General features: G+C 43.5%; 1 protein-coding gene across 4 annotated transcripts in view; it reads left to right on the top strand.

Annotated features, from left to right (window-relative positions):
* Positions 1 to 25,187, top strand: part of CDK5RAP2 (CDK5 regulatory subunit associated protein 2) — a 144,606-nt gene that overhangs the window by 86,067 nt on the left and 33,352 nt on the right. For 3 of the 4 annotated variants that reach the window (XM_067471895.1, XM_060757314.2, XM_067471893.1), the window contains exons 23-28: positions 3,334 to 3,429; positions 7,741 to 7,839; positions 12,360 to 12,945; positions 19,534 to 19,766; positions 21,716 to 21,764; positions 22,141 to 22,268. In XM_067471895.1, coding sequence (XP_067327996.1) covers positions 3,334 to 3,429; positions 7,741 to 7,839; positions 12,360 to 12,945; positions 19,534 to 19,766; positions 21,716 to 21,764; positions 22,141 to 22,268 — 1,191 coding nt within the window. The remainder of the gene's footprint in view (positions 1 to 3,333; positions 3,430 to 7,740; positions 7,840 to 12,359; positions 12,946 to 19,533; positions 19,767 to 21,715; positions 21,765 to 22,140; positions 22,269 to 25,187) is intronic. The other variant, XM_067471894.1, reaches the window with a different exon arrangement.

The raw sequence follows: 25,187 nt of genomic DNA, 5'->3' as shown, positions 1-25,187 counted from the left end.
AGATGAACAAGAACAGCAGAGAGCTGTCAGTAGAGGGAAGCAACATAGACTTGGCTTGTTATTCACTCCTATATTGGTCCCATTTATATAAGAAGGACTGGTAGGGACGAACCAAAGACTCACCTAGTACAACATGCTGGTTATGACCCTATATAGTTTGGATTGAGGTTATCAGAAAGACCCGCACAGTATATAAGGGTGTGTCAAAAATTATCCACACTCTGTAGAATGTGTTGGGCGAGTGGGCTTATTAGCAGAAGACCCCCCTCATTTGCTAATATTATTAGCAGCAGCGTGACCCAGCACCAGTAGCCCAAAGTGACAAAAAGAACACACAAACTAATGTTATCTCTTCCTTAGAAGGCTTTTCTTTATAGCAAAATAATATGGTTGCACTATTTATAAGAACAAGATTTCCATAACACAAATAAAGTTCTTTATACTTCCTTCTTTGCTTCCACACTGGGCTTCTTTCTCGTTCAGATAAAAAGCTTCACTCTCACAGAGCCTCTTCTCACACTAAACTTATACAGGAACTTCACACAGTAGCCTTTTACACACAGCAGCCTTTACACTGGAGCTTTACACACGAGGCCTTCAACTTGGGGCTTCTCTCACCGAAGCATTCTCACACTGAGGCCTACCTCACACTGAAGCCTACCTCACACTGAGGCCTCTTCATACTGAGGGCAACTAACATTGAGGTGCACTAAGCTACAGGCACACCTACTTATATTGAACAGCAGCTTTTGATGAGTCATCCATTTAACCCTTTCAGTGCTTGACTCACATTTTTGTAATTTAAAATACCTAGTTAATTTTTAATGTTTTTGACAGAATGTACTTCAGTCAACTTTGAGAAGAGACAAATCCACCATTTTTTACATAATCTCCCTGCTTTGCCATGTATAATGACAGGCACCACCTAAAATATAAATGAGTGCTCACCAAAATTATAAAGCCATCAAAAAGAATAAGGAGTATGGTTGTTGAAACAGCTGTATATTTAAATTTCTCTTTATTTTAATGGTTGAAATATATCCCACTGATTATACCAATATCAGGAGAGATTAGAGCAGAGGAGAGACACTTAGCTTTTTAAAAGGTAGGAACTGGGAAACACTAGAACTGAGAGACTCAAAATGCGTCTTCAAAAGAATTCCCTGCCACCATTCCAATATTAACTAGGCTGAGGTAATATTGTGAGTTTGTTCTGTAACACACACTGTGCCACCATAGTTTCTTAGTGGCTGCTGTGAAATAGTTTGACCACAAAGGTACACACACTGTGGCTGGTATAAGTTCATAAAAGAACAAGAATGTTTATTGAACAAGCTTGAAATAATTCATGTACAAATACTTAATGGTTTCAGAAAAATACTGGTATGAAAAGCTTGTGGTTGCGTTAGAGTAAAATCTTAAACTCTTCTGGGTTAAAAGTCTTCGAAGTTCCACCACAGAAAATTACTTCAGGAAATTAATCTCTGAAAGTAACTCCCAAAATCGAGCCAAAAATACCCTGAACTAGACTTCCCTAGGAATTGAACAGTCCACTAACTGGGCTGTGCTCCACCACAGTATTCTAGCTATCTACTAATGGCTACTCTGAATACCTCACAAAAGACTAACCCAATCTTCTTCTCTAAACCCAAACTCGCTCTGACTAACACCAACTCTTCCACTCTCTCTAACACCCAAATTCAACTAACTAACTGGGACTTCAAGCCTCTGTTTTTATAAGGATGCTTTTTTCCTCTAGACCACTCTAGACCACTCTTTCTAGCCAATCCTAGCCTCCTCATTTTCCCTCTAAGACATGAGTACGCCCCCTCAAGGAAAACCTAACTAAAATGGCTTCCACCTGGCTCCCTTTTCTAAAATGGATGCCGTGGCTTCGCCAGGCCAACTCCCTTAGGCTTCAGCCAGCCAGCTAAGGTAAGGGATTCATTACACAATGCCATGCAGGAAAACACAATCCAAGCACCCCCGACAGATGACCATCCAGCTGTTGCACACTAGGTCAGGAACACCTTTTCGCCCAGCATCAAACAGAGTCCAGTAGTTGTTAAGTACAGAAGTTTATTTACAAAAAGTAAATACAAAAGCAAAAAGGGTATTTCCGAAAAGTCAGTAAAGAAAGTTTAAAATATAAAGATCAATAGACCGAAATGAAATCCAAGATATATCAAGATACAGGAAATCCAAGGTACATGAAAACCAAAATAACAAGGTACATGAAAATACAGGGAGCCGAAGCATAGTCAACAATACATAGCATGAAAACAGGAACTTAAGCAAGGCACAAATCCATTCAGTAACATAGGCAAACTTGAGAGCTGGTCATGAACTTGATTGTTAAAACAAAGTTGTCTGCTCTGAAGAACCCAGAGAAGCAACACCTAATTGATGCTCAAACCTGACCCAACAAACATGAGATTATCTTTTCTGCATCTGTATTTCAAGGACTGCTTCTCAGGGATTTTTTCTGACTTTTTAATTAACCTTTCCTTGGCTCTTTCTGAGCAGAGGCCTAATCTCAACTCACGGGGCAACTCCCCATTGTCTGAAAGCTGAGAAGGCCAGGAAAGCTGGTTCTCAAGAGAAACATCCCTTATCTCTTCTAAAGCTGTTGGCCCTGATCTGTCTTTGTGATCTACAGCTTGTATGTCTGAGTTTCAGGAGCCGACACAGATTCAGTAAAAATCCCATCATTTCCTACAGTTTCTGAATCATCTGAACCAAAATCCCCAGCATCAGCCTCCACTTAAAAGTTTCCAGAAAAGGAGATTCCAGTGGACTCCAGGGCAGTCTATTCCATTGTCGGGAAGTTCATCCTATCATTTAGACCAGTGTTTCTCAGCCTGGGAGTTGGGATCCCTGGGTGGGTCGGGAGGTGGTGTCAGAATATTTTCTGTTGGTCATGGGGTTCTGTGTGGGAAGTTTTGTCCAATTCTATCATTGGTAGGGTTCGGAATGTTCTTTGATTGTAGGTGAACTATAAATCCCAGCAACTACAACTCCCAAATGTCAAGGTCTATTTTCCCCAAACTCCACCAGTGTTCACATTTGGGAATATTGAGTATTCATGCCAAGTTTGGTCCAATTCGATCATTGAGTTCACAGTGCTCTCTGAATGTAGGTGAACTACAACTCCTAAACTCAAGGTCAATGCCCACCCAGCCCTTCCAGTATTTTCTGTTGGTTATGGGAGTTCTGTGTGCCAAGTTTGGTTCAATTCCATCATTGGTGGAGTTCGGGATGCTCTTTGATTGTAGGTGAACTATAAATCCCAGCAACTTCGATTCCCAAATGACAAAATCAATTTTTTTCTAGGTGAATCGTTGATTGATGGCTCTGAAGTGGATACCAGCTTCATCAGTATTGAAAGTAAAGATGAAGTGTCTGAGAAGGATCAAAGCACATGCCAAGGTATTCAAGAGAGACCCATGTTCCATAGTCATAGCTCATATTCCAAATTTCTTGTTGCACTGTACTATTCTCCGAAAGCCTGATCCCAAAACCAAGTTTTTACCTTCCTTCTGAAGGCTAGGAGGGAGGGAGCTGATCTAATGTCAGTGGGAATTCCATATCTGAGGGGCCACCACTGAGAAGGCCCTGTCCCTCGTCGCCATCAGTTGCTCTTGCGAGGAAGGTGGAACTGAGTAGGGCCTCCCCAGATGATCTTAATCTCCAAGGTGGTTCATAGGGGGAGATACATTTAGGCAGGTACGCTGGGCTGGAACCATTTAGGGCTTTATAGGCCAAAGCCAGCACCTTGAATTGTGCTCGGTAGCAGACCGACAGCCAGTGGAGCTGCGCAACAGGAGGAATGTCCTCTCTCTGTATGCCACACCGATGAGCAGCCTGGCCACTGCCCGTTGGACCAATTGAAGCTTCCGAACAGTCTTCAAGGGAAACCCCATGTAGAGTGTGTTGCAGTCATCCATACGGGATGTAACAAGAGCAGGAACTACCGTGGCCAAGCCTGACTTCCCAAGGTTTGCCACTTTTTTGATGGGAAGTTGCCTTGAGTCCCCTCGGGGTGATAAGGCAGGTTACAAATAAATTATTATTATTATTATTATTATTATTATTATTATTATTACTACTACTACTAGCTGTCCCCTGCCACGCGTTGCTGTGTCCCTGTCTACGTATATGTGTATATGTGTGTGTATATGTGTATTTATGTGGTTATGTGCATGCGTTGTAATTTTTTAAAATCTTTTTGGCATTTTAAGTCTCTTCCGCTGTTTTTTCGGTATTTTTATGAGTGATGGTCACTCATTGACCTGATAGGTGTATTGTGTCCAAATTTGGTGTTAATTCGCCCAGTGGTTTTTGAGTTATGTTAATCCCACAAACGAACACTACATTTTTATTTATATAGATGATAATGATGATGATAATGATTATTATTAGTATTATTAGAAACACAACAAAATTAGTACACAGCAAACAAGGTCACTCTGCTGGCTGTTGTATTGGATCACACGTCGGACACTTCCCAAGTGTCTAGGATTGTGTGATGTATTAGCGGATAATGCGTGCAGATCCCAGTAAGGTGGCCTTTTCAAGCTGGCAGATGGTAATTTTGTCAGCACCAATTGTTTTTAAGTCCAAGCCAAGGTCTTTAGGCACTGCACCCAGTGTGCCGATCACCACTGGGACCACCTTGACTGGCTTGTGCCAGAGTCTTTGCAGTTCGATCTTTAAATCCTTGTGTTGTGTCAGCTTTATTATTATTATTATTATTATTAATAATAATAATAATAATAATAATAATAATAATATTAAAATCAGTCAGCTGAAATCATTAATGTGTTTAAGTGCAGGCCAAGGTCTTTAGGCACTGCACCCAGTGTGCCGATCACCACTGGGACCAGCTTGACTAGCTTGTGCCAGAGTTTTTACAGTTCGATCTGAATTGGACATGGCTCTCAACAAATGTAAGAATGGCAAAGCAGCTGGCTTGGATGATCTACGGATGGAACAAATCAAGAACTTTGGTCCAAAAGCAAGGCGCTGGCTGCTGGAGCTGATGAACAACTGCACTGCATCCTGTCAGATCCCCAAAATCTGGAGGAAAGCAAGAGTCATCGCCATCTTGAAGCCAGGCAAAGACCGTAATGACCCAAAAAGCTACAGACCAATCTCCCTGTTGTGCCACCTCTACAAAGTTCTGGAGAGACTTATTTTGCATAGAATTATGGAAAATATAGACCCCTGTCTGATCCCACAGCAAGCTGGCTTCAGGAAAGGCAAAAGCTGCACATCGCAAGTGCTGAACCTGACCCAGCACATAGAAGATGGCTTTGAAAGGCAACAGATCACAGGAGCTGTCTTCATAGACTTGTCAGCAGCCTATGATACTGTGAACCACCGCCTCCTCCTGAGAAAAATGTATAATATCACAAAGGACTACCACCTCACCCGCCTCATAGGAAACCTGCTACAAAACAGGAGCTTTTTTGTTGAGTTCCAGGGCCAGAGAAGCAGATGGCGGAAACAGAAGAACGGCCTGCCTCAGGGGAGCGTGCTTGCTCCATCCATGTTCAACATCTACACAAATGACCAGCCACTGCCAGAAGGGACAGAGAGTTTCATCTATGCTGATGATCGTGCCATTACTGCTCAAGCAGGGAGCTTTGAGATGGTAGAACAGAAGCTCTCCGAAGCTCTAGGTGCTCTTACTGCCTATTACAGGGAAAACCAGCTGATCCCTAATCCATCTAAAACACAGACATGCGCCTTTCACCTTAAGAACAGACAAGCATCCCGAGCTCTGAGGATTACCTGGGAAGGAATCCCACTGGAGCATTGCAGCGCACCCAAATACTTGGGAGTCACTTTGGACCGTGCTTTGGACCTACAAGAAGCACTGCCTGAACATCAAACAAAAAGTGGGCGCTAGAAACAACATCATACGAAAGCTGACTGGCACAACCTGGGGATCACAACCAGACACAGTGAAGACATCTGCCCTTGCGCTATGCTACTCTGCTGCCGAGTATGCATGCCCAGTGTGGAACACATCTCATCACACTAAAACAGTGGATGTGGCTCTTAATGAGACATGCCGCATTATCACGGGGTGTCTGCGCCCCACACCACTGGAGAAATTACACTGCTTAGCCGGTATTGCACCACCTGACATCCGCCGGGAAGTAGCAGCCAATAGTGAAAGGACCAAGGCAGAGACATCTCCAGCTCATCCCCTGTTTGGGTATCAGCCAGCACGTCAACGACTTAAATCAAGACATAGTTTTCTTAGATCTACAGAGACACTCGCTGGAACACCCCAGCAAGCGAGAGTCCAAAAGTGGCAGGCCCAAACCCAGCACCTCAATTCATGGGTGATACCAGATGAGAGACTCCCCCCTGGGCACTCAGAAGACTGGGCAACTTGGAAGGCGCTGAACAGATTGCGCTCTGGCACCACGAGATGCAGAGCCAATCTTAAGAAATGGGGCTACAGGGTGGAATCCTCAGCATGCGAGTGCGGAGAAGAACAAACCACTGACCACCTGCTGCAATGCACCCTGAGCCCTGCCACATGCACGATGGAGGACCTTCTTGCGGCAACCCCAGAGGCACTCCAAGTGGCCAGATACTGGTCAAAGGACATTTAACCAAATACCAAATTTACAAAATCTGTGTGGTTTTTTTTTCTTTTTTTTTCTTTTTTTTCTTTTTTCTTTTTCTTTTTAATCTCTGTGTTTGTTTTGCTCTGTTAGAATTGTAATACAATGGTTGCTGATGACACGATAAATAAATACAGTTCGATCTTTAAATCCTTGTATTGTGTCAGATTTTTATTATTATTATTAGTATTATTAGTATTATTATCATTATTATTAAAATCAGTTAGCTGAAATCATTATTGTGTTTAAGTGCAAGCCAAGGTCTTTAGGCACTGCACCTAAAGATCTTGCGCCGATCACCACCTTGACTGGTTTGTGCCAGGGTATTTGCAGTTAGATATTTAAATCCTCATACTGTGTCAGCTTTTTATTATTATTATTATTATTATTATTAATATCATTATTATGAAAATCAGTCAACTGAAATCATTATTGTGTTTAAGTGCAGGCCAAGGTCTTTAGGCACTGCACCCAGTGTGCCGATCACCATTGGGACCACCTTGACTGGCTCGTGCAGGAGTTTTTGCAGTTTGATCTTTAAATCCTCGTATTGTGTCAGCTTTTTCAGTTGTTTCTCTTCAATTCTGCTGAGATTGCAACATTGACGATCCATACTTGGTTTTTTAACACAATCGTGAAGTCAGGTGGAATAATAATAACCATTCCAAAATACATCACACAGTCCTAGATGCTTGGGAAGTGTTCGACTTGTGATTTTGTGATATGAAATCCAGCATATATATCTCGTTTGCTGTGACATACTGTGTTTCTGTGTCAGTAAAATAATAATAATAATAATAATAATAATAATAATAATAATAATAAATCACACAGTCCTAGATGCTTGGGAAGTATTCAACTTATGATTTTGCGATACGAAATCCAGCATATACAGTAGCTCTCATTTTCTGTGACATAATGTGTTTTTTTGTCAGTAAAATAATAATAATAATAATAATAATAATAATAGTAATTGTCATTACAATTTAGGAAGACGCTTTCTGTATAACCTTTTGCCAAGCGTTTTTCCATTTCAAATACGTTTTATTTTCCTTTTCTCTTGAACACGTATTATTGTCTTCCTCTCGTGTCCTAGCTGAGTCTTCGGGGAAGATCACTGTTTCCAACGTAGATGTCAGTTTTGTCAGTGTTGGGAGCCAAGAAGTGTCCAGCAAGTTTCAGGGCACAAGCCAAGGTAGGAGGACATATACCCAAGCAAAATATCTGTGGGGAAGGGAGGAGTTTTAAACTTGGCAAGCAAACCTATGGATGATTTAAGTTTTTTTATTTACTAGCCATCCCTGCCACGCGTTGCTGTAGCCCAGTCTGTGTATATGTGTTTTGTGTGTGTATATATGTATGTATTTGTGTGTATATGTGGTTTTGTGTATGTGTTGTAATACATTTTTTGGTTTTTTTGGCTTTTTAAGTCTCTTTTTCTGTGTTTTTCAGTGTTTTTATGAGTGATGGTCACTTATTGGCCTGATAGGTGTCTTGTGTCCAAATTTGGTGTCAATTTGTCCAGTGGTTTTTGAGTAATGTTAATCCCGCAAACGAACATTACATTTTTATTTACTAGCTGTACCTGCCACGCATTGTTGTGGCCAACCTTCCCTCCCTCTTTCTCTCCTTCTTTCTTTCTCTCCTTCCTTCCCTCCCTCTTTTTCTTTCCCTTCTTTCTTCCTTTTCTACCTTTTTCTTTTCTCGCTTCCTTTGCTCTTTGCTTCCCTCCCTCCCTCCCTCCCTCCCTCCCTCCCTCTTTCTCTCTTTCCATCCTTCTCTCCTTCCTTCTCTCTCACTTTTTTATTTCATTCTCTCCCTTCTTTCTCTCCTTCCGTCCTTCTTTCCCTTCTTCTTTCCCTCTTTCTCTCCTGCCTTCCAGTGCCAGCCAATCCCTCTCCAATGCCAGAAATACAGCTTAATGGTGTAACATTAGAAAATGTTGACCATTTCCGCTCCCTTGGCAGCCACCTCTCCACAGAAGTCAACATTGACACTGAAATACAACACCGCCTGAGCTCTGCGAGTGCAGCATTTTTCCGAATGAAACACAGTGTGTTTGAGGACTGGGACATCCTTAAGGCTACCAGGATGCTTATTTATAAAGCTATTGTTCTCCCAATCCTGCTATATGGCTACGAAATGTGGACTATCTACAGATGTCACATGCCACTCCTGGAATGATTCCATCAGTGCTGAATCCGAAAAATCCTACAAGCGGACAAATGTCAGCGTGCTGGAAGAAGCAAAGACCACTAGCATTGAAGCAGTGCTCCTCCGCCATCAACTGCACTGGACCGGCCACGTTGTCTGAATGCCCGACTACCGTCTCCCAAAGCAGATGCTCTACTCTGAACTCAAGAATGGAAAACAGAATGATGGTGGGCAGGAAAGGAGATTTAAAGAGGGGCTCAAAGCCAACCTTAAAAACTCTGGCATAGACACTGAGAACTGGGAAGCCCCGGCCCTTGAGCGCTCTAACTGGAGGTCAGCTGTGACCAGCAGTGCTGTAGAATTTGAAGAGGCATGAATTCTCGGTGAAAGAGAAACGTGCCAAGAGGAAGGCATGTCAAGCCAACCCTGACTGGAACCGTCTATCTCCAACAGACAAGAGTTCTTTCTCCCAACCTGGACATTCCACAGATATATAAACCCAATTTCCCTAGTTTCCAACGGACCTCACAACCTCGGAGGATGCCTGCCATAGATGAAGGCGAAACGTCAGGAGAGAATGTTTCAGGAACATGGCCAGACAGCCTGGAAAAGTTACAACAGCCCAGTTTTATACTTACTTATTTATGGAATGTTTTGGATACAAAATAATAATTTACGTTTTGATGAAGCTGTTGTTGATGTTTCCCAAATCCTCCCTCTTCCCTGCTTTCCTAGCTCATGGTTTTCCTAACTCCTTTCGCGTGACCACTTTAAATGTTGGTGGGCAGGAAAAGAGATTGAAAGATGGGTTCAAAGCCAACTTTATAAACTCTGGCATAGACACTGAGAACTGGGAAGCCCTGGCCCTTGAGTGCTCCAGCTGGAGGTCAGCTCTGACCAGCAGTGCTGCAGAATTTGAAGAGTCATGAATGGGGGGCAAAAGAGAGAAACGTGCCAAGAGGAAGGCGCATAAAGCCAACCCCGACCGGGAACACCTGGAAACCAATGCCCTCACTGTGGGAGAGCGTGTAGGTTAAAAATAGGGCTCTACAATCACGTATGGACCCATTGCCAGGACACCGAACTTGGAAGACAATCCTACTTGGACAACGTAATGTGAAGTGAAGTGGTAGACTTTGTGCAGCAATTTCCTATGTTACACCCTGTCATAGGCTGCCCTAAGGTCCACAATGTTGAGCTAAGTTGCACCCATGCAAGTCCTTTTTGGATCAGATCATGTACTTAATTATCCAAAAACAACAATCCCCGAGACCTCCATCGCGGACTCGCAAGAGCTGGACTTTTTGGAAGAGTGGTTGGGATTTATGAGGACTGTTTCTCCTAAGAATAATGAGATGTGTGCCCAACTCCCTGTGCACTCGGTGCTACAGCGTTTTTCTGATCCTGCTTGCAAATTGGGGGTGGGAGAAGAGTAGTTGATGAATGCCTTTTTGAAAGGCTTGAAGCTTTCAAACTCCGGCTTTCCCTCTTCTCCCCCACTGCTTGCATTTCTTCAAATGTAACCGACTCGCTTATTGCAGGTTATAAGTCAGCCTAATGATTGCGCTGCGAGTCTGGTATGAAGGGCTTTTTTTCCTCTTTCTCGAGACCCCGGAAGCTTCCACCGTTGCACTTTCCACCAGGGAGATCTTCCTTTTTTTTTTTTCAAAATGGAATCATGAATAGGAATTTTTGGAAGGACGCTTGCGGCATTTGAATGTGCGGCAGACAAAACCAGGCTGAGCTAAACAACAAAATCACAGCAAAATTATTTGGATCAGTGAACTGAGTATTAGATGGATGGAATAGGGCAGTATTTTTCAACCTGAGGGTCGGGATCCCTGGGGGGGGGGGGATCGAAGGGGGTGTCACAAGGGTCGCCAAAGATGATCGGAAAACAGCATTTTCTGTTGGTGATGGGGGTTCTGTGGGAAGTTTGGCCCAATTCAGAATGTTGATTGTAGGTGAACTATCAATCCCAGCAACTACAACTCCCGAAGGTCAATGTCTATTTCCCCCAAACTCCACAAGTGTTCATATTTGGACCTATTGAGTATTTGTGCCAAGTTTGGTCCAGATCCATCATTGCTTGAGTCCACAGTGCCTTCTGGATGTAGGTGAACTACAACTCACAAACTCAAGGTCAATGCCCACCAAACCTTTCCAGTATTTTCTGTTGGCCATGGGAGTTCTGTGTGCCATGTTTGGTTCAATTCTATTGTTGGTGGAGTTCAGAATGCTCATTGATTGTAGATGAACCATAAATCCCAGCAAAATGACAAAATCATTTTTTGAGTGATGGTCACACCTTGGGTTAATTGGTGTCTTATGGGCAAATTTGGCGGCAATTTGTCCAGTGGATTTTGAGTTATGATGTCACTTAAAACAAAGTGTTTTTATATATATAGACTAGCTGTACCCGCCACGCATTGCTGTGGCAAACCTTCCCTCCCTCTTTCTCCTCCTCCTTCTTTCTTTCACTCACTCCTTCCTTCCTTCCCTCTTTCCTTCCTTCCCACTTTTTCTTTCTCTCTACCTGTTTCTTTTCTTGCTTCCTTTGCTCTTTGGTTCCATCCTTCCTTATCTCCTTCCTTACTTCCTTACTTCTTTCTCTCTTTCGTTCCTTCTCTCCTTCCTTCCCTCTTTCACTTTTTTATTTCCTTCTCTCCTTCCCGCCTTCTTTCTCTCTTTCTCTCCCTCCTTCTCTCCTTCTTTCTCTTTTTTCTTTTCTTCTTTCTTCCCTCCTTCTTTCCCTCTTTCTCTCTCTCCTCTCCTTCCTTCCTTCCTTCCTTCCTTCCTTCCTTTCTTCCTTCTCTACCCTTCTTTCTTTCCTTCCCTCCTTCTCTCCTTCCCTCCTTCTTTCCCTCCTTCTCTCCTTCCTCCCTCCTTCCTTCCTTTCTGTGTATGTGTTTTGTGTGTATATATGCATATATGTGTGTATGTGTGTGTGTGTGTGTGTGTGTGTGTATATATATATTATATATATATATGTGTGTGTGTGTGTGTGTGTGGTTTTGCACATGCATTGTAATTTTTTTGGGGGGGGGCGCATGGGGGTTGTTTTTTAAGTCCCTTCTGCTATGTTTTCAGTGTCCTTATGAGTGATGATCACTTATTGGCCTGATAGATGTATTGTTTACAAATTTGGTGTCAATTCGCCCAGTGGTTTTTGAGTTAAGCAAATCCCCCAAAGGAACATTACATTTTTGTTTATATAGATGATGTGGTCTTACACATGTTGCCCTTCTTCTGAACTAGACACCAGTGGTGTGACTATGCACAAAGTACCTGATTTCATAATTTAGAGCAGTGTTTCTCAACCTGTGGGTCCCCAGATGTTTTGGCCTTCAACTCCCAGAAATCCTAACATCTGGTAAACTGGCTGGGATTTCTGGGAGTTGTAGGTCAAAACACGTTGGTACCCACAGGTTGAGAACCACTGATTTAGAGAATTTATTTGGCAGAACTGTGATCATAGAGGCCTAGACTTGGAAGAGACCATTAGGCCATCCAGTCCTTCATTTCGTCATCATTTATTTTAATGTCTTGTTTGGTTTCCAGAAACTGAAACGATCAAGATGGAGCCAGACGTGGCAACTTCGAAAGAGCTCGATCAAGAAGAATCCAACCTCTCAAATAAGCAGGATGGTGATATGGCTACCACTGCAAGTGTGCTCTCCCTCAAGCTGAGTGGCACAACCCTTGAGACGCTTGACTTCGATGACGTTGATGACGTCAAGGAACTGAGGCAACGAATTAAGGATCTGACGTCCAAACTGGCCAAATACCATACGTTGATGACCTGCTTTTCGGTGCCTGCTGAGCTGCCTCCTCTCAGCATTCATTTGAGTGCCGTCCATAGTCACGAGGACCTGCCCGCTGACGGTCAGCTTCCTCCAACGCTGGAGGGTGAGAAGCCGGAGTCGCAGGCTTTCTCTGAGGTGCCCCAGAAAGTGGAATATGGCGTCCAGGTAGACGATCTCTCGTCCCGTCTCTTAGAGGAACAGAACGAAGCAATGGTGGAGAAGCTGAAGGAACTGCTTTCCGAAAATGAGGCTGAACTCGAGAAGGAACAGATTGCCAACATGCACCTCCTGGACAAAGTATACCGCCTTCAGAAGAAGCTAAAAGGAGCATCACTGGAGGAGTGAGTAGTTATTTAGACTATTTTAGAGGGGGGGAAAACAGGAAAATATTTGGCATGGGTTGTAGCTTTTTCAGGCTGTATGTCCATGTTCTAGAAGCATTCTCTCCTGAAGTTTTGCCTGCATCTATGGCAGGCATCCTTAGAGGTTGTGAGGTCTGTTGGCAACTAGGAAAATTGGGTTTATATACCTGGAATGTCCAGGGTGGGAAAAAGAACTCTTTTATGTTGGAGGTAGATGTGAATGTTTCAATTGGTCACCTTGATTAGCATTTGATGGCCTGACAGTTTTTAGATGTGGCTTGTTACTGCCTGGGGGAATCCTTTGTTGAGAGGTGATTAGCTGTCCCTGATGATTTCTTGTCTGGAGTTCCCCTGTGTTTGAGTGTTGTTCTTTCTTTACTGTTATAATTTTAGAGTTTTTTTAAATACTGGTAGCCAGATTTTGTGCATTTTCATGGCTTCCTCCTTTCTGTTGAAATTGTCCACATGTTTGTGGATTTCTATGGTTTCTCTGTGTTGCGTGACATTCTAGTGGTCCGGCATTTCTGTGTTCTCAGATAATATGCTGTGTCCAGGTTGGTTCATCAGGTGCTCTGCTATGGCTGACTTCTCAGGTTGGAGTAGTCTGCAGTGCCTTTCATGTTTCTTGATTCTTGTTTGGGCAATGCTGCTGCGTTTGGGGATCCCTATGTAGACTTGTCCACAGCTGCATGGTATATGGAAGACTCTTACAGAGGTGAGAGGATCCCTCTTGTCCTTTGCTAAACATAGCATTTGTTGGATTTTCTTAGTGGGTCTGTAGATAGTTTGTATGTTGTGTTTCCTCATCAGCTTCCCTATGGGTTAGTGGTTCCCTTGATGTATGGCAAGAACACTTTTCCTCTGGATGGATCTTTGTCTTTACTCTTGTGGCTTGTTCTCGGTCTTACAGCTCTTCTGATGTCTGTAGTGGAGTATCCATTGGCCTGTAGAGCCTTCGACTATACAGGATATGAATGAATGAGAACTGGGATTCATTCATTCTTCTGCGTGGTCTCTGTGAAATGTGCACATATGGGTCTTCTCATGCATACACAGATAGTTTCAGAACTCTTTAGATCAGTGGTTCTCAACCTGTGGGTCTCCAGGTGTTTTGGCCTACAACTGCCAGAAATCCCGGCCAGTTTACCAGCTGTTAGGATTTCTGGGAGTTGAAGGCCAAAAACATCTAGGGACCCTAGGTTGAGAACCACTGCTCTAGATGATGGAAATGGAACCATTTTGGTGGTAGCTTCTGCCCACTTTCCCCTTGTAGTATTCACTTATCGCAGCAGTTCCGTTCCAGGACCCCCCGCAATAAGTGAAAATCCACGGAATAGGAATGCCATATTAATTTTAATATTTATACATTATTTAATATGTTTCATATATTATTTTCTTATCCACGCTTTCTTACCTGCCTCCCGGCCCATCCCAAGGGTGCCTTTCTGTCTCCCTGGCCTCCACAGACCCCGGCAGAGCCTCCAGAGTCACGCAGGCAGCAGCAGGCCAGGGAGGCAGGCCTTCCCTGCTGCACCTCAGGCTGCCGCACTTCCGGGGTCTGTGGAGGACAGGGAGGCAGGCCTTCCCTGCTGCACCTCAGGATAATGTACTTCCGGGGTCTGTGGAGGACAGGGAGGAAGGCCTTCCCCGCCGTGACTCAGGCCACCGCACTTCTGGGGTCCCTGGCCTCCACTGGACATAAATATTTTATATTAATATTTTCAAAAACCCGCGAAACAGTGAGTCCACTAAAAGCGAACTGTGAAGTAGCGAGGGAACACTGTATAATAATAATAACAATTATTTATTTATTTATTTCGTGTGCTTATACCCCGCCCTTCTCAACCCCCGAGGGGGGACTCAGGGCGGCTTACAAAAGGCACATCTTGGTGCCTACACAAATACAATAACATATAAAACCAGCAATTAAATGGTCAACAATTAAAACAATTTAAAACAACAATATATCACACAATCAATAGTCAATCTCAGACACAGCGTTCGCCAACTCAGAGTTCATATTTCGTTCCACCTTGTCCAACTCCTATCTATTGTCACAGTCCCTTATTCATCTGCCAGATTGCCCAAACGCCTGGTCCCACATCCACATCTTTAATTTTTTTCTGAAAGAAAGGAGGGATGTTGCTGATCTGATCTCCCCGGAGAGTGAATTCCATAGGTGAGGGGCCACCACTGAGAAGGCCCTGCTCCTCGTCCCCGCCAATCTCACTTGTGACAGAGGCGGGGTCGAGAGCAGGGCCTCCCCAGAGGATCTCAGACTCCGAGATGGGACGTAAAGGGAGATGCGTTCAGACAGATACGCTGGGCCGGAATCGTATAGGGTTTTGTAGGTCAAAACCAGCACTTTGAATTGTGCTCGGAACTGGATCGGCAGCCAGTGGAGCTGACATAGCAGGGGGGTGGTATGCTCCCTGTATGACGCTCCGGTGAGCAATCTGGCTGTCTCCCGCTGGACTAATTGAAGTTTCCGAACAGTCTTCAAAGGCAACCCCACGTAGAGTGCGTTGCAGTAATCTATCCGGGATGTAACAAGAGCGTGGACCACCAATCATCATCATCATCATCATCATCATCATCATCTTTATTTATACCCTGCCACCATCTCCCCAAGGGGACTCGGGGCGGCTTACATGGGGCCAAGCCCAGCAAAACAGTTAATATACAACAGAACACAGCAAAATAAAATAAAATAAAATAAAATACAAAGTCAGTGGGAAGGGCAAATTCCTCAGTTTCTTTTGTCTGCCGCAGTAGCAGTAGTTAAGGAACCTCTCAATGGTCTGATACTTGCAGACTAGCTGGACACAGTTTCCATTGTTTCCCACAACTTCTTTGCTCGCAATGGTGAGATTTGTTTTCTTTCTCGGTATCTTTTTTTTTTTCTTCAGCAATGTTTTATATGTCACAACTTCAGGCTTGGGAGAATTAGATTTTTATTAGTACATTTCCAGGCTCACAGTACATGATTGGATGGCAGAGAGGGAGGCTTCGTCACTGCTGCCACCTTCCTATAACTGATAGCAAAATGGTACAAATAGGTACAGTAATGAAAAATATTTCACGGAAGGCAACACTGAACCTTGCTCTATTTATTTCTCTGTTAAAACACGGGAAAACAGTAAACAGAGGCTTGATTGGGTTCACTTCAAGATAGTTGCTTGGGGATGTTAAATTAGTTCTAAATCTCTCTGCGTCATCTCAGTAAAAGTTGCCTGGCCCCAGTTTTTTCGCCCTCTACGTCTCTGAATAATTAAGGCAGTAAGGAAAATATCCCAAACCATCCTTGACATTATCCGCTGAATTCACCCCTTTCCACCCCACAAAAAAACTATAATAGTCAGTTGGCAGGATTGTTTAAATAAAATGTTGCAATGCTTCCACAAAATAAATTACATTTTGTTTTTGTTGCAAACCGTGGCCACATCTCGCACTGTGTAAACAGTGTTGAAAGAAATTGCCTGCTGCCTTCCAGATGTTTTCGATTCTAGAGCTCATGATCCAGTGCAGCCAGTGGTCGGGAAGTTTGGGAAGTATAGTTCAACACATCTTGAAGGCACAAATCCTGGAGTCCTACAGTGGTTCTCAACCTGTGGGTCCCCAGATGTTTTAGCCTTCAATTTATTTATTTATATACAGCATTTATATTCCACCCTCCTTTTCCATACAGCAGAACCTGATACCCTGCACAAAATCTAAGACTCCAAAAGCGCACTTCTTCCTCTTCCCTTGAGAAAGAAGCCCCAAAGTGACCAGACTGCTCCCGTGCAAATTTGCCACTCTCCAAATACACCATCTCTCTCCTTCCCATGGAGCAGAGAGGCAAGTGGAACAGACTCCTCAGGTCTGCCACACTTTGAGCTTTTAGACTGAGTCTTTTATAGGAATATTCTGCTGATATAGTCCCAAAGTTGTAAATTAATGATAGACGTCTTCCATCCTGGCTCCGTCTCAGTTTCCTGGCCAGATGTTGATTCTTCTTGAGTGGTGTTTACAAACACAAGGTTTTGTTGACTTCCTTATTAACATAAGGAATGTTGCAAACATTTCTGTTATCACTGCCCCAGTTCTTATCAGAGTTTACTTACCTGGCAGGGGAGACACCATGATCAGAGTTTACTTTTCTTTTCTCATTAGCAAATTTTAATTATAGTCCAGCCATTACCACTCAAGCAGGGAGCTTTGAGATGGTAGAACAGACGCTCTCCGAAGCTCTAGGTGCTCTAACTGCCTATTACAGGGAAAACCAACTGATCCCTAATCCATCTAAAACACAGACATGCGCCTTTCACCTTAAGAACAGACAATCATCCCGAGCTCTGAGGATTACCTGGGAAGGAATCCCACTGAAGCATAGCCGCACACCCAAATACCTGGGAGTCACTCTGGACCGTTCTCTGACCTACAAGAAGCACTGCTTGAACATCAAACAAAAAGTGGGTGCTAGAAACAATATCATACGAAAGCTGACTGGCACAACCTGGGGATTACAACAAGATACAGTGAAGACATCTGCCCTTGCGCTATGCTACTGTGCTGCTGAGTACGCATGCCCAGTGTGGAACACATCTCACCACACTAAAACAGTGGATGTGGCTCTTAATGAGACATGCCGCATTATCACAGGGTGTCTGGGCCCTACACCACTGGAGAAATTACACTGCTTAGCCGGTATTGCACCACCTGACATCCGCCAGGAAGTTGCAGCCAATAGTGAAAGGACCAAGGCAGAGACATCTCCAGCTCATCCCTTGTTTGGGTATCAGCCAGCACGTCAACGACTTAAATCAAGAAATAGTTTTCTTAGATCTACAGAGACACTCGCTGGAACACCTCAGCAAGCGAGAGTCCAAAAGTGGCAGGCCCAAACCCAGCACCTCAATCCGTGGGTGATACCAGATGAGAGACTCCTCCCTGGGCACACAGAAGACTGGGCGACTTGGAAGGCGCTGAACAGACTGTGCTCTGGCACCACAAGATGCAGAGCCAATCTTAAGAAATGGGGCTACAAAGTTGAATCCACGACATGCGAGTGTGGAGAAGAGCAAACCACAGACCACCTGCTGCAATACAACCTGAGCCCTACCACATGCACAATGGAGGACCTCCTTTCGGCAACACCAGAGGCACTCCAAGTGGCCAGATACTGGTCAAAGAACATTTAATCAGCTTCCAAGTTTGCAAAATTTGTGTTTTTTTTAATCTGTTTGTTTGTTTTGTTCTGTTAGAAATGTAATACAATGTTCTGGTTGCGGATGACACAATAAATAAATATTATAGTCCAGCAAGAAGGTAGTTAATAATTGCAGGCCTGGGTCTTTTACTGGTGTTTCCAAAATTATTAACGTCATACATTTTTCCATTCATTCCCACACATCATATTAAATTCACATTTATCAAATCTGCACATTGAATTTCGTATTACAGAGAAACATGAGTCTCAGCTCGAAAGCCATGTCGTGGAAGGAAAAGGTGCTTCCATTGGCAAGTTAAGAGTTGATTCCTAGTCTCTGGAGCAGATTCAAATATTTAGACATGGCCTTCTTTTGTCCAAGCGAAACAGACCCAACTTAATGGGGCTTGGTGATACTTCAGAGGAAGGAACTGACAAAACTGCCTCTGAGTATCCCCTTTCTGTGAAATTCATGGGGTCGCCATAAGTTGATATGTGTATTGTCGAAGGCTTTCATGGCTGGAATCACTGGGTTGTTGTAGGTTTTTTCGGGCTATTTGGCCATGTTCTAGAGGCATTTTCTCCTGACTACCTCTGAGGATGCTTGCCATAGATGCAGGTGAAACGTCAGGAGAGAATGCCTCTAGAACATGGCCATATAGCCTGAAAAAAACTACAACAACCCAGTTGATATGTGGTTTGATATGTGGGCCGGAGGTTTAGCACAGCTGATAAATCATCAGCAACTAGAAGATCTGTCAACCGAAGGTTGCAAGTTTGAAGCCCTGGGTCAGTGTGAGTGGTAGACTGTCAGCCCTGCTTACTGTTTACTTAAGCAATTTGAAAACAGCTTTAGCTGTAACTAGAGAAATTAGGTACCACTAAAAAGCGGGGGAAGGTGTTTTACAACGCCATAAAGAAAGAAGATCAGAAAATGCTGGGTGAGCAAAAAGGAAAGAGAAAGTCTTGACGGCTCTTCGTCATAGAGAATGGAGTAACAGCGCCCACTGTGGCTGTGGACTCACCTTCCTTGGCACCAAAAAAAAAAAAAAAAAAAGCAAAACACTGAGTCAACAACACCTCTTTTCTGTTCTGTCTGTGTATTGTCTATTCAAAAGTGGTGTTGAGTATTTGCCGTGTATTTGTGCTGTGATCTGCCCTGAGTCCTTTTCGGGGGGAGAAAGGCGGAATATAAATAATGTGGTGGTGGTGGTGGTGTTTTTTTATTGTTATTGTTGTTGTTGTTGTTGAAAACCCACACATTGTTGTTGTTGTTATTATTATTGAAAACCTACACGTTGTTGTTGTTGTTATTATTATTATTATTGAAAACCCACACATTCATACACCAAATGCTGTCTCCCCCACTTTTACAGGTCCGTCTCCCCAACCTCCTCCCCGGCGCCCGAGGAGGCCTGTCAGCGCCAGAAAATGCAGCATCTCCACGACATCTGCGCCACCTACCGCCAGCACTTGACCAACCTGATCCGAACTTTTGAGGAGCTTCTTCAGACCAGCGAAGTGGATTATTACGTTGCCGAGGGCTTCCGGGAACAGCTCGGCCAAAGCGCCAAGCTGTTTGAGAGGCTGGAACAGCAGTGCCTCTATGGTGGGTGGCTTCCGTCAAAGTATATCCCTCGAGATGGTCTTGAGCCGATTCATGGCAAATGTAGCTTTGCAGATGCGGGCAGCAGTTCCAGCGAAACCCTTCAAGTTCTGGGGTCATTGTGTTGGCGGGTGGCGAGAGATTTTTCATTTTAGCCCCGGTGTTACGGCTGGCGCATTCCTCGAAAGACAGAGCGTATTCAATTATCGTATATCAAACCCCCTTGCATTGGAAATAAGTTTCTCCCGCGAATAAACATTAAAATGCCTTTCTGTTCAAATCAGCAGATGGTATCATATATACTAATGAAGTTGCTGACAACGGAGACAATTCAATATATCTCGGCACAACAGGGTAGCACTGAATCACGAGTTAAAAATAAAATGCAGGGCGAGAGCAGAATGTTGAAGCCGGCAGAGAGTTGGAATGGAGAGTGGCAGTCGGGGCTGAGTGTTTCTGAATTGCATGTCCCATCATTCCCAACCTTGTGGCGATTTATTTATTAATCGTGTCAGAAGTGAATTGAGAGTACCATTGTAATGTATTTAAAAACCCAAACAAAGCGAAAAACTTGGCATTATCCTCAATGTTTTTTGACCAGAAGCTGGCCACTTGGTGACCTCTGGTGTCGTTGTACAAAGGTCCTCCATTGTGCATGTGGCAGGGCTTAGGCTACATTGTAGTAGGTCATCTGTCGTTTGCTCTTCTCCACACGTGCGTGTTGTGGACTCCACTTTGTAGCCCGATTTCTTAAGGTTGGCTGTGCATCTCGTGATGTTAGAGCACAGTCTGTTCAGCACCTTCCAAGTCGTCCAGTCTTCTGTGTGCCTAGGAGGGAGTCTCTCATTTGGGATCAGCCATTGATTGAGGTTCTGGGTTTTAGCCTGCCACTTTTGGACTCTCACTTGCTGAGGTGTTGCTGTGAATATCTCTGTAGATCTTAGGAAGCTACATCTTGATTTAAGGCGTTGGTGTGCTGGGTGATATCCAAACAGGGAATGGGCCAGAGATGTCACTGCCTTGGTCCTTTCATTACAGGCTGCTACTTCTTGGTGTATTTCAGATGGAGCAATACCAGCTAAACAGTATAATTTCTCCAGCGGTGTAGAGCGTAGACATCCTGTGATAATGTGGCATGTGTCATTTAGAGCCACACCCACTGTTTTAACATGGTGAGGTGTGTCCCACACAGGGCATGCGTATTCAGCAGCAGAGTAGCAAAGTGCAAAGGCAGATGTCTTCACTGTGTCTGGTTGTGATCCCCAGGATGTACCAGGAAGCTTCTGTATATTATTTTCAGTGCCCACTTTTTACTTAATAGTCAAGTCAGAACACAGTCCTGAGTGACTCCAGGTATTTTGGTGTGCTGTAATGTACCAGTGGGTTTCCTTCCCAGGAGTTCTCAAAGCTTGTGATGCTTGTCGTTCTTAAGGTGAAAAGCTCACGCCTGCATTTTAGATGAATTAGGAATCAGCTGGTTTTCCCCGTAGTAGGCAGTAAGAGCACCTAAAGCTTCAGAGAACTTCTGTTCAACCATTTCAAAGCTTTTTCTGCTTGAGCGGTGATGGCATGATCGTCAGCATAGATGAAACTCTTTGTCTCTTCTGGCAGTGGCTGATCATTTGTGTAAATGTTGAACATTGATGAAGCAAGCACGCTCCCTAAGGCAGGCCGTCCTTCTCTTTTCACCATCAACCTTGCAGCTGATGGGCTTTGTATTCCAACAACATTTAAAGGATCACGCGTTGCCCAAAACTGATCTTCAGTTTTATAGAGGGCTGTGTTTGTGGGGCATGGGTTGTAGGACTTTAGTATTTATCTCAGAAAAAAATGTTTCATTGTAATGTATTTAAAATGTAATGTATTTTAATGTTTTTCAAACCAAATGACTTGGTGGGGAGTATCATCTTGGTGTTGTTTTGAATACCCCCTTTCCCCCTTTTCCTTTGCAGGAGAGTCAATAGAGGATGAAATGACTGAACTTGGTGGCCTGGTACAAAGGTAAATGCAGTGTTTGTGTTGGCTTGTACTTATTTCTCCTGGGGTCCCACTAGATTCATAGAATTTTGGACTTAACAGTCATGTTTTAATCTATTGTTGTTTACTGTTTTTAATATTTTTAATGTATGGTTGATTGTTTTTATGATGTCGGCATCTTGTGATGCTTTTGTGAGGCTGCCCTGAGTCCATCTTGGGGGTGAGAAGGGCGGGGTAAAAATGTAGGAAATAAATAAAATAATAATAATAAATTTTAGCATTTTTTTGTATTTAAAAACTCATTCCAATGAGTACCTACAGTCCAGCTGGATAATGGAATATCTCCGATGTTCCTTGGTTCTCCTTCATTTGATCTCCTTCTCTCCCTCCACCCCAATAGATTATCTGACGTTGAGATGTCACGAAAACCATCTTGTCTAGAACCATCCAGGCATAAAGATGAAGAAGCAGCAGCAGCTCAAGTTGAGGGGGAAAACGTGACTGTTGCACCCAGCCCTTTTCACTCAAGTAAGATACTACGAAATGAGGTTTTGTTGCATCGGTAGCAAACTGGATTTGGTCAACTTTAGATTTGGTTTGGTTATTTGGATTGCTGATTCAGGACTTTGCATTGGATAGACCACATCAGCTCTAGTTTCTGATACAGAACGTATGCCATCCAGTAGTTGCCATCTGCTTGCCCAAAGAAAACCATATTTAGTAATCTGGTAGTATTAATCTTTCATGGGTAGTCAGCCTCTCTCCTCCCGACATCCTCATTGCCTTGTCACTATAAGACGGTTTTGAGAGACCAGACGCTCTCATTACCATGTGGTTTTGAGGCAACGACAAAGTAATGGTGAGGCCACAGACTGTATTTTCGTTTTTGTGAACCATTGGTGGTCCATGGAGCACAGGTTGGGAACTACTGCTATAAAGGGACCTCTTCTTGAGACAACCCTCCTGTTGAGGCTCAGCAGCAAGATGCTGGGGATTCTTCCTCAGAGGATGAGGGGAATGATGGATTTTTCACTGAGTCTGTGGGTGATCAGGCTGAATCACAGAGAAATGCAGGCCAGAGAGGAAGGCCGACAGCTGCAGAAGAGATAGAAGATGTTTGGGATTCCGTTTCTCTTGAGAATCAGCTTTCACTGCCCTCTCGGCCTTCAGAGGATGGGGAGTTGCCCCGCAATATGAGATTAGGTCTCTGCTCAGAGAGAGCTAAGGAAAGGTTAATTAGAAGGTCAGAAAGACTTTGTGAGAAACAGTCCTTGAAACCCAGATGCAGAAGGGATGACCTCATGACTTCTTGGTCAGGTTTGATCTTATATTAAGAGCTGGTTTCCTGGTCTCTTCAGAGCAGACAACATTGCCTTAAAATCAAGTTTATGTTTAGTTCTCAAGTTCCCTATGTTCCTGAAATAGTTTTGTCTTGGGAAAGTTCCTGATTTCATGCCTATGGATCTTGGCCTTCAGTGGTTGGGGAATTGTCCCTCAATATGAAATTAGGTCTCTGCTCAGAGAGAGCTAAGGAAAGGTTAATTAGAAGGTCAGAAAGACTTTGTGAGAAACAGTCCTTGAAACCCAGATGCAGAAGGGATGACCTCATGGCTTCTTGGTCAGATTTGATCTTAAATTAAGAGCTGGTTTCCTGGTCTCTTCAGAGCAGACAGCATTGCCTTAAAATCAAGTTTATGTTTAGTTCTCAAGTTCCCTATGTTCCAGAAATAGTTTTGTCTTGGGAAAGTTCCTGATTTCATGCCTATAGATCTTGGCCTTCAGAGGTTGGAGAGTTGTCCCGCAATATGAGATTAGGTCTCTGCTCAGAGAGAGCGAAGGAAAGTTTAATTAGAAGGTCAGAAATACTTCATAAGAAACTGTTCTTTAAACCTAGATGCAGAAGGGATGACTTCATGGCTTCTTGGTCAGGTTTGATCTTAAATTAAGAGCTAGTTTCCTGGTCTCTTTAGAGCAGACAACATTGCCTTAAAATCAAGTGTATGTTTAGTTCTCAAGTTCCCTATGTTCCTGAAATAGTTTTGTCTTGGGAAAGTTCTTGATTTCATGCCTACGGATCTTGGCCTTCAGAGGTTGGGGAGTTGTCCCGCAATATGAGATTAGGTCTCTGCTCAGAGAGAGCTAAGGAAATTTTTGTCTTGGGAAAGTTCCTGATTTCATGCCTATGGATTAATGTCTATGTTCCTGTGTCATTCTTATGGATTTATGCCTATGCTCTTGACTTCATGGATTTCATATACCTTGCCTTCATGGATTATTTGTACCGTTCTATCTTGGACTATTGACCCTTGTATTTTGTACTACTGCTATTTCATAGCACCCTTTCTGTTGCTTTTTGGGAATTTTCATTTTCCCTTTTGTACGTATTTTTTTGTAAATTGTAGTTAGCTTCTTCTGAACTCTGTTTGATGCTGGGTGAAAAGGTGTTCCACAGCTAGAGTGCAACACCACTCTGCCTTTGCTTGTTTCAACCGCCTCTTGGGTATTTTTTTTCCTACTTCTTCAAAGGCTGAAACTAAGGCCTGACAACAGACGATTAAATTACTGTGGTTTCCAGCTTTATAAAAGCCAGGGTTGTGTTTCCTTGGGATGAGAGCACACTACATAATTGATAGGGGGAGTGTGGGCTGACCTGGAAATGTACACCCAGCGCAATCGATGCTCTCCAGGCCCTTCTGCTTAGAGGATGAGTTGAAAGCAGGCACCGTCGGAGAAAGACTGGGCGAAACAGCGCAATAAAGTGGGTTCTTTCTCTTTTCTTTCAAAACGGGTAAAGAATAGATGGGTTGGTGACCAGGGAGGAAAATGTACAGCCGGCGGAGGGAAACCTGTTTCTCTACACGCCTATCCATCAAAGGTATTTTGTTGAATCTGTAAGGATCGTATGACTTCCATAGCATGATCAGTTGTGTAAATCAGACATGGAGGTGTTTTATTTTTTTTAAGTACTAGCTGTCCCCTGTCACGCGTTGCTGTGGCCCAGTCTGTTGATCTGGAAAATAAAATAACGAGAAAGTGTTAGTTTCTAATATATGTAGTTTCTTTATGCTTGTGGGTAAATTGTATTTCGTATTGTTTCTCTGTCAGTGTTGACGTGGAGAGTGTCTGGTTTGTCCATCCTGGAACATTCAAGATATCATTGTCCTTCTTTAAGGGTCCCTTTCAAATCTATGATACTATATCTGTGTGTGAATCATATCTATCTATCTAGATCTATCTATGGCTGGATGGCTCTTTGTTAGGAGGGCTTTGATTATGTTTTTTTGCCCTGGTGAAGGGAGTTGGACTGGATGGCCTTGAGTATTTTCTGTTGGTCATGGGGGTTCAGTGTGGGAAGTTTGGCCCAATTCTGTCGTTGGTGGGGTTCAGAATGCTCTTTGATTGTAGGTGAACTATAAATCCCAGTAACTACAATTCCCAAATGTCGAG

The sequence above is a fragment of the Anolis sagrei genome, chromosome 11 (assembly GCF_037176765.1).
Source record: "Anolis sagrei isolate rAnoSag1 chromosome 11, rAnoSag1.mat, whole genome shotgun sequence".
Taxonomy (NCBI): Eukaryota; Metazoa; Chordata; class Lepidosauria; order Squamata; family Dactyloidae; genus Anolis; species Anolis sagrei.
The sequence above is the reverse complement of the archived record's forward strand: the minus strand, read 5'-3'. Positions and strand labels throughout refer to the sequence as shown.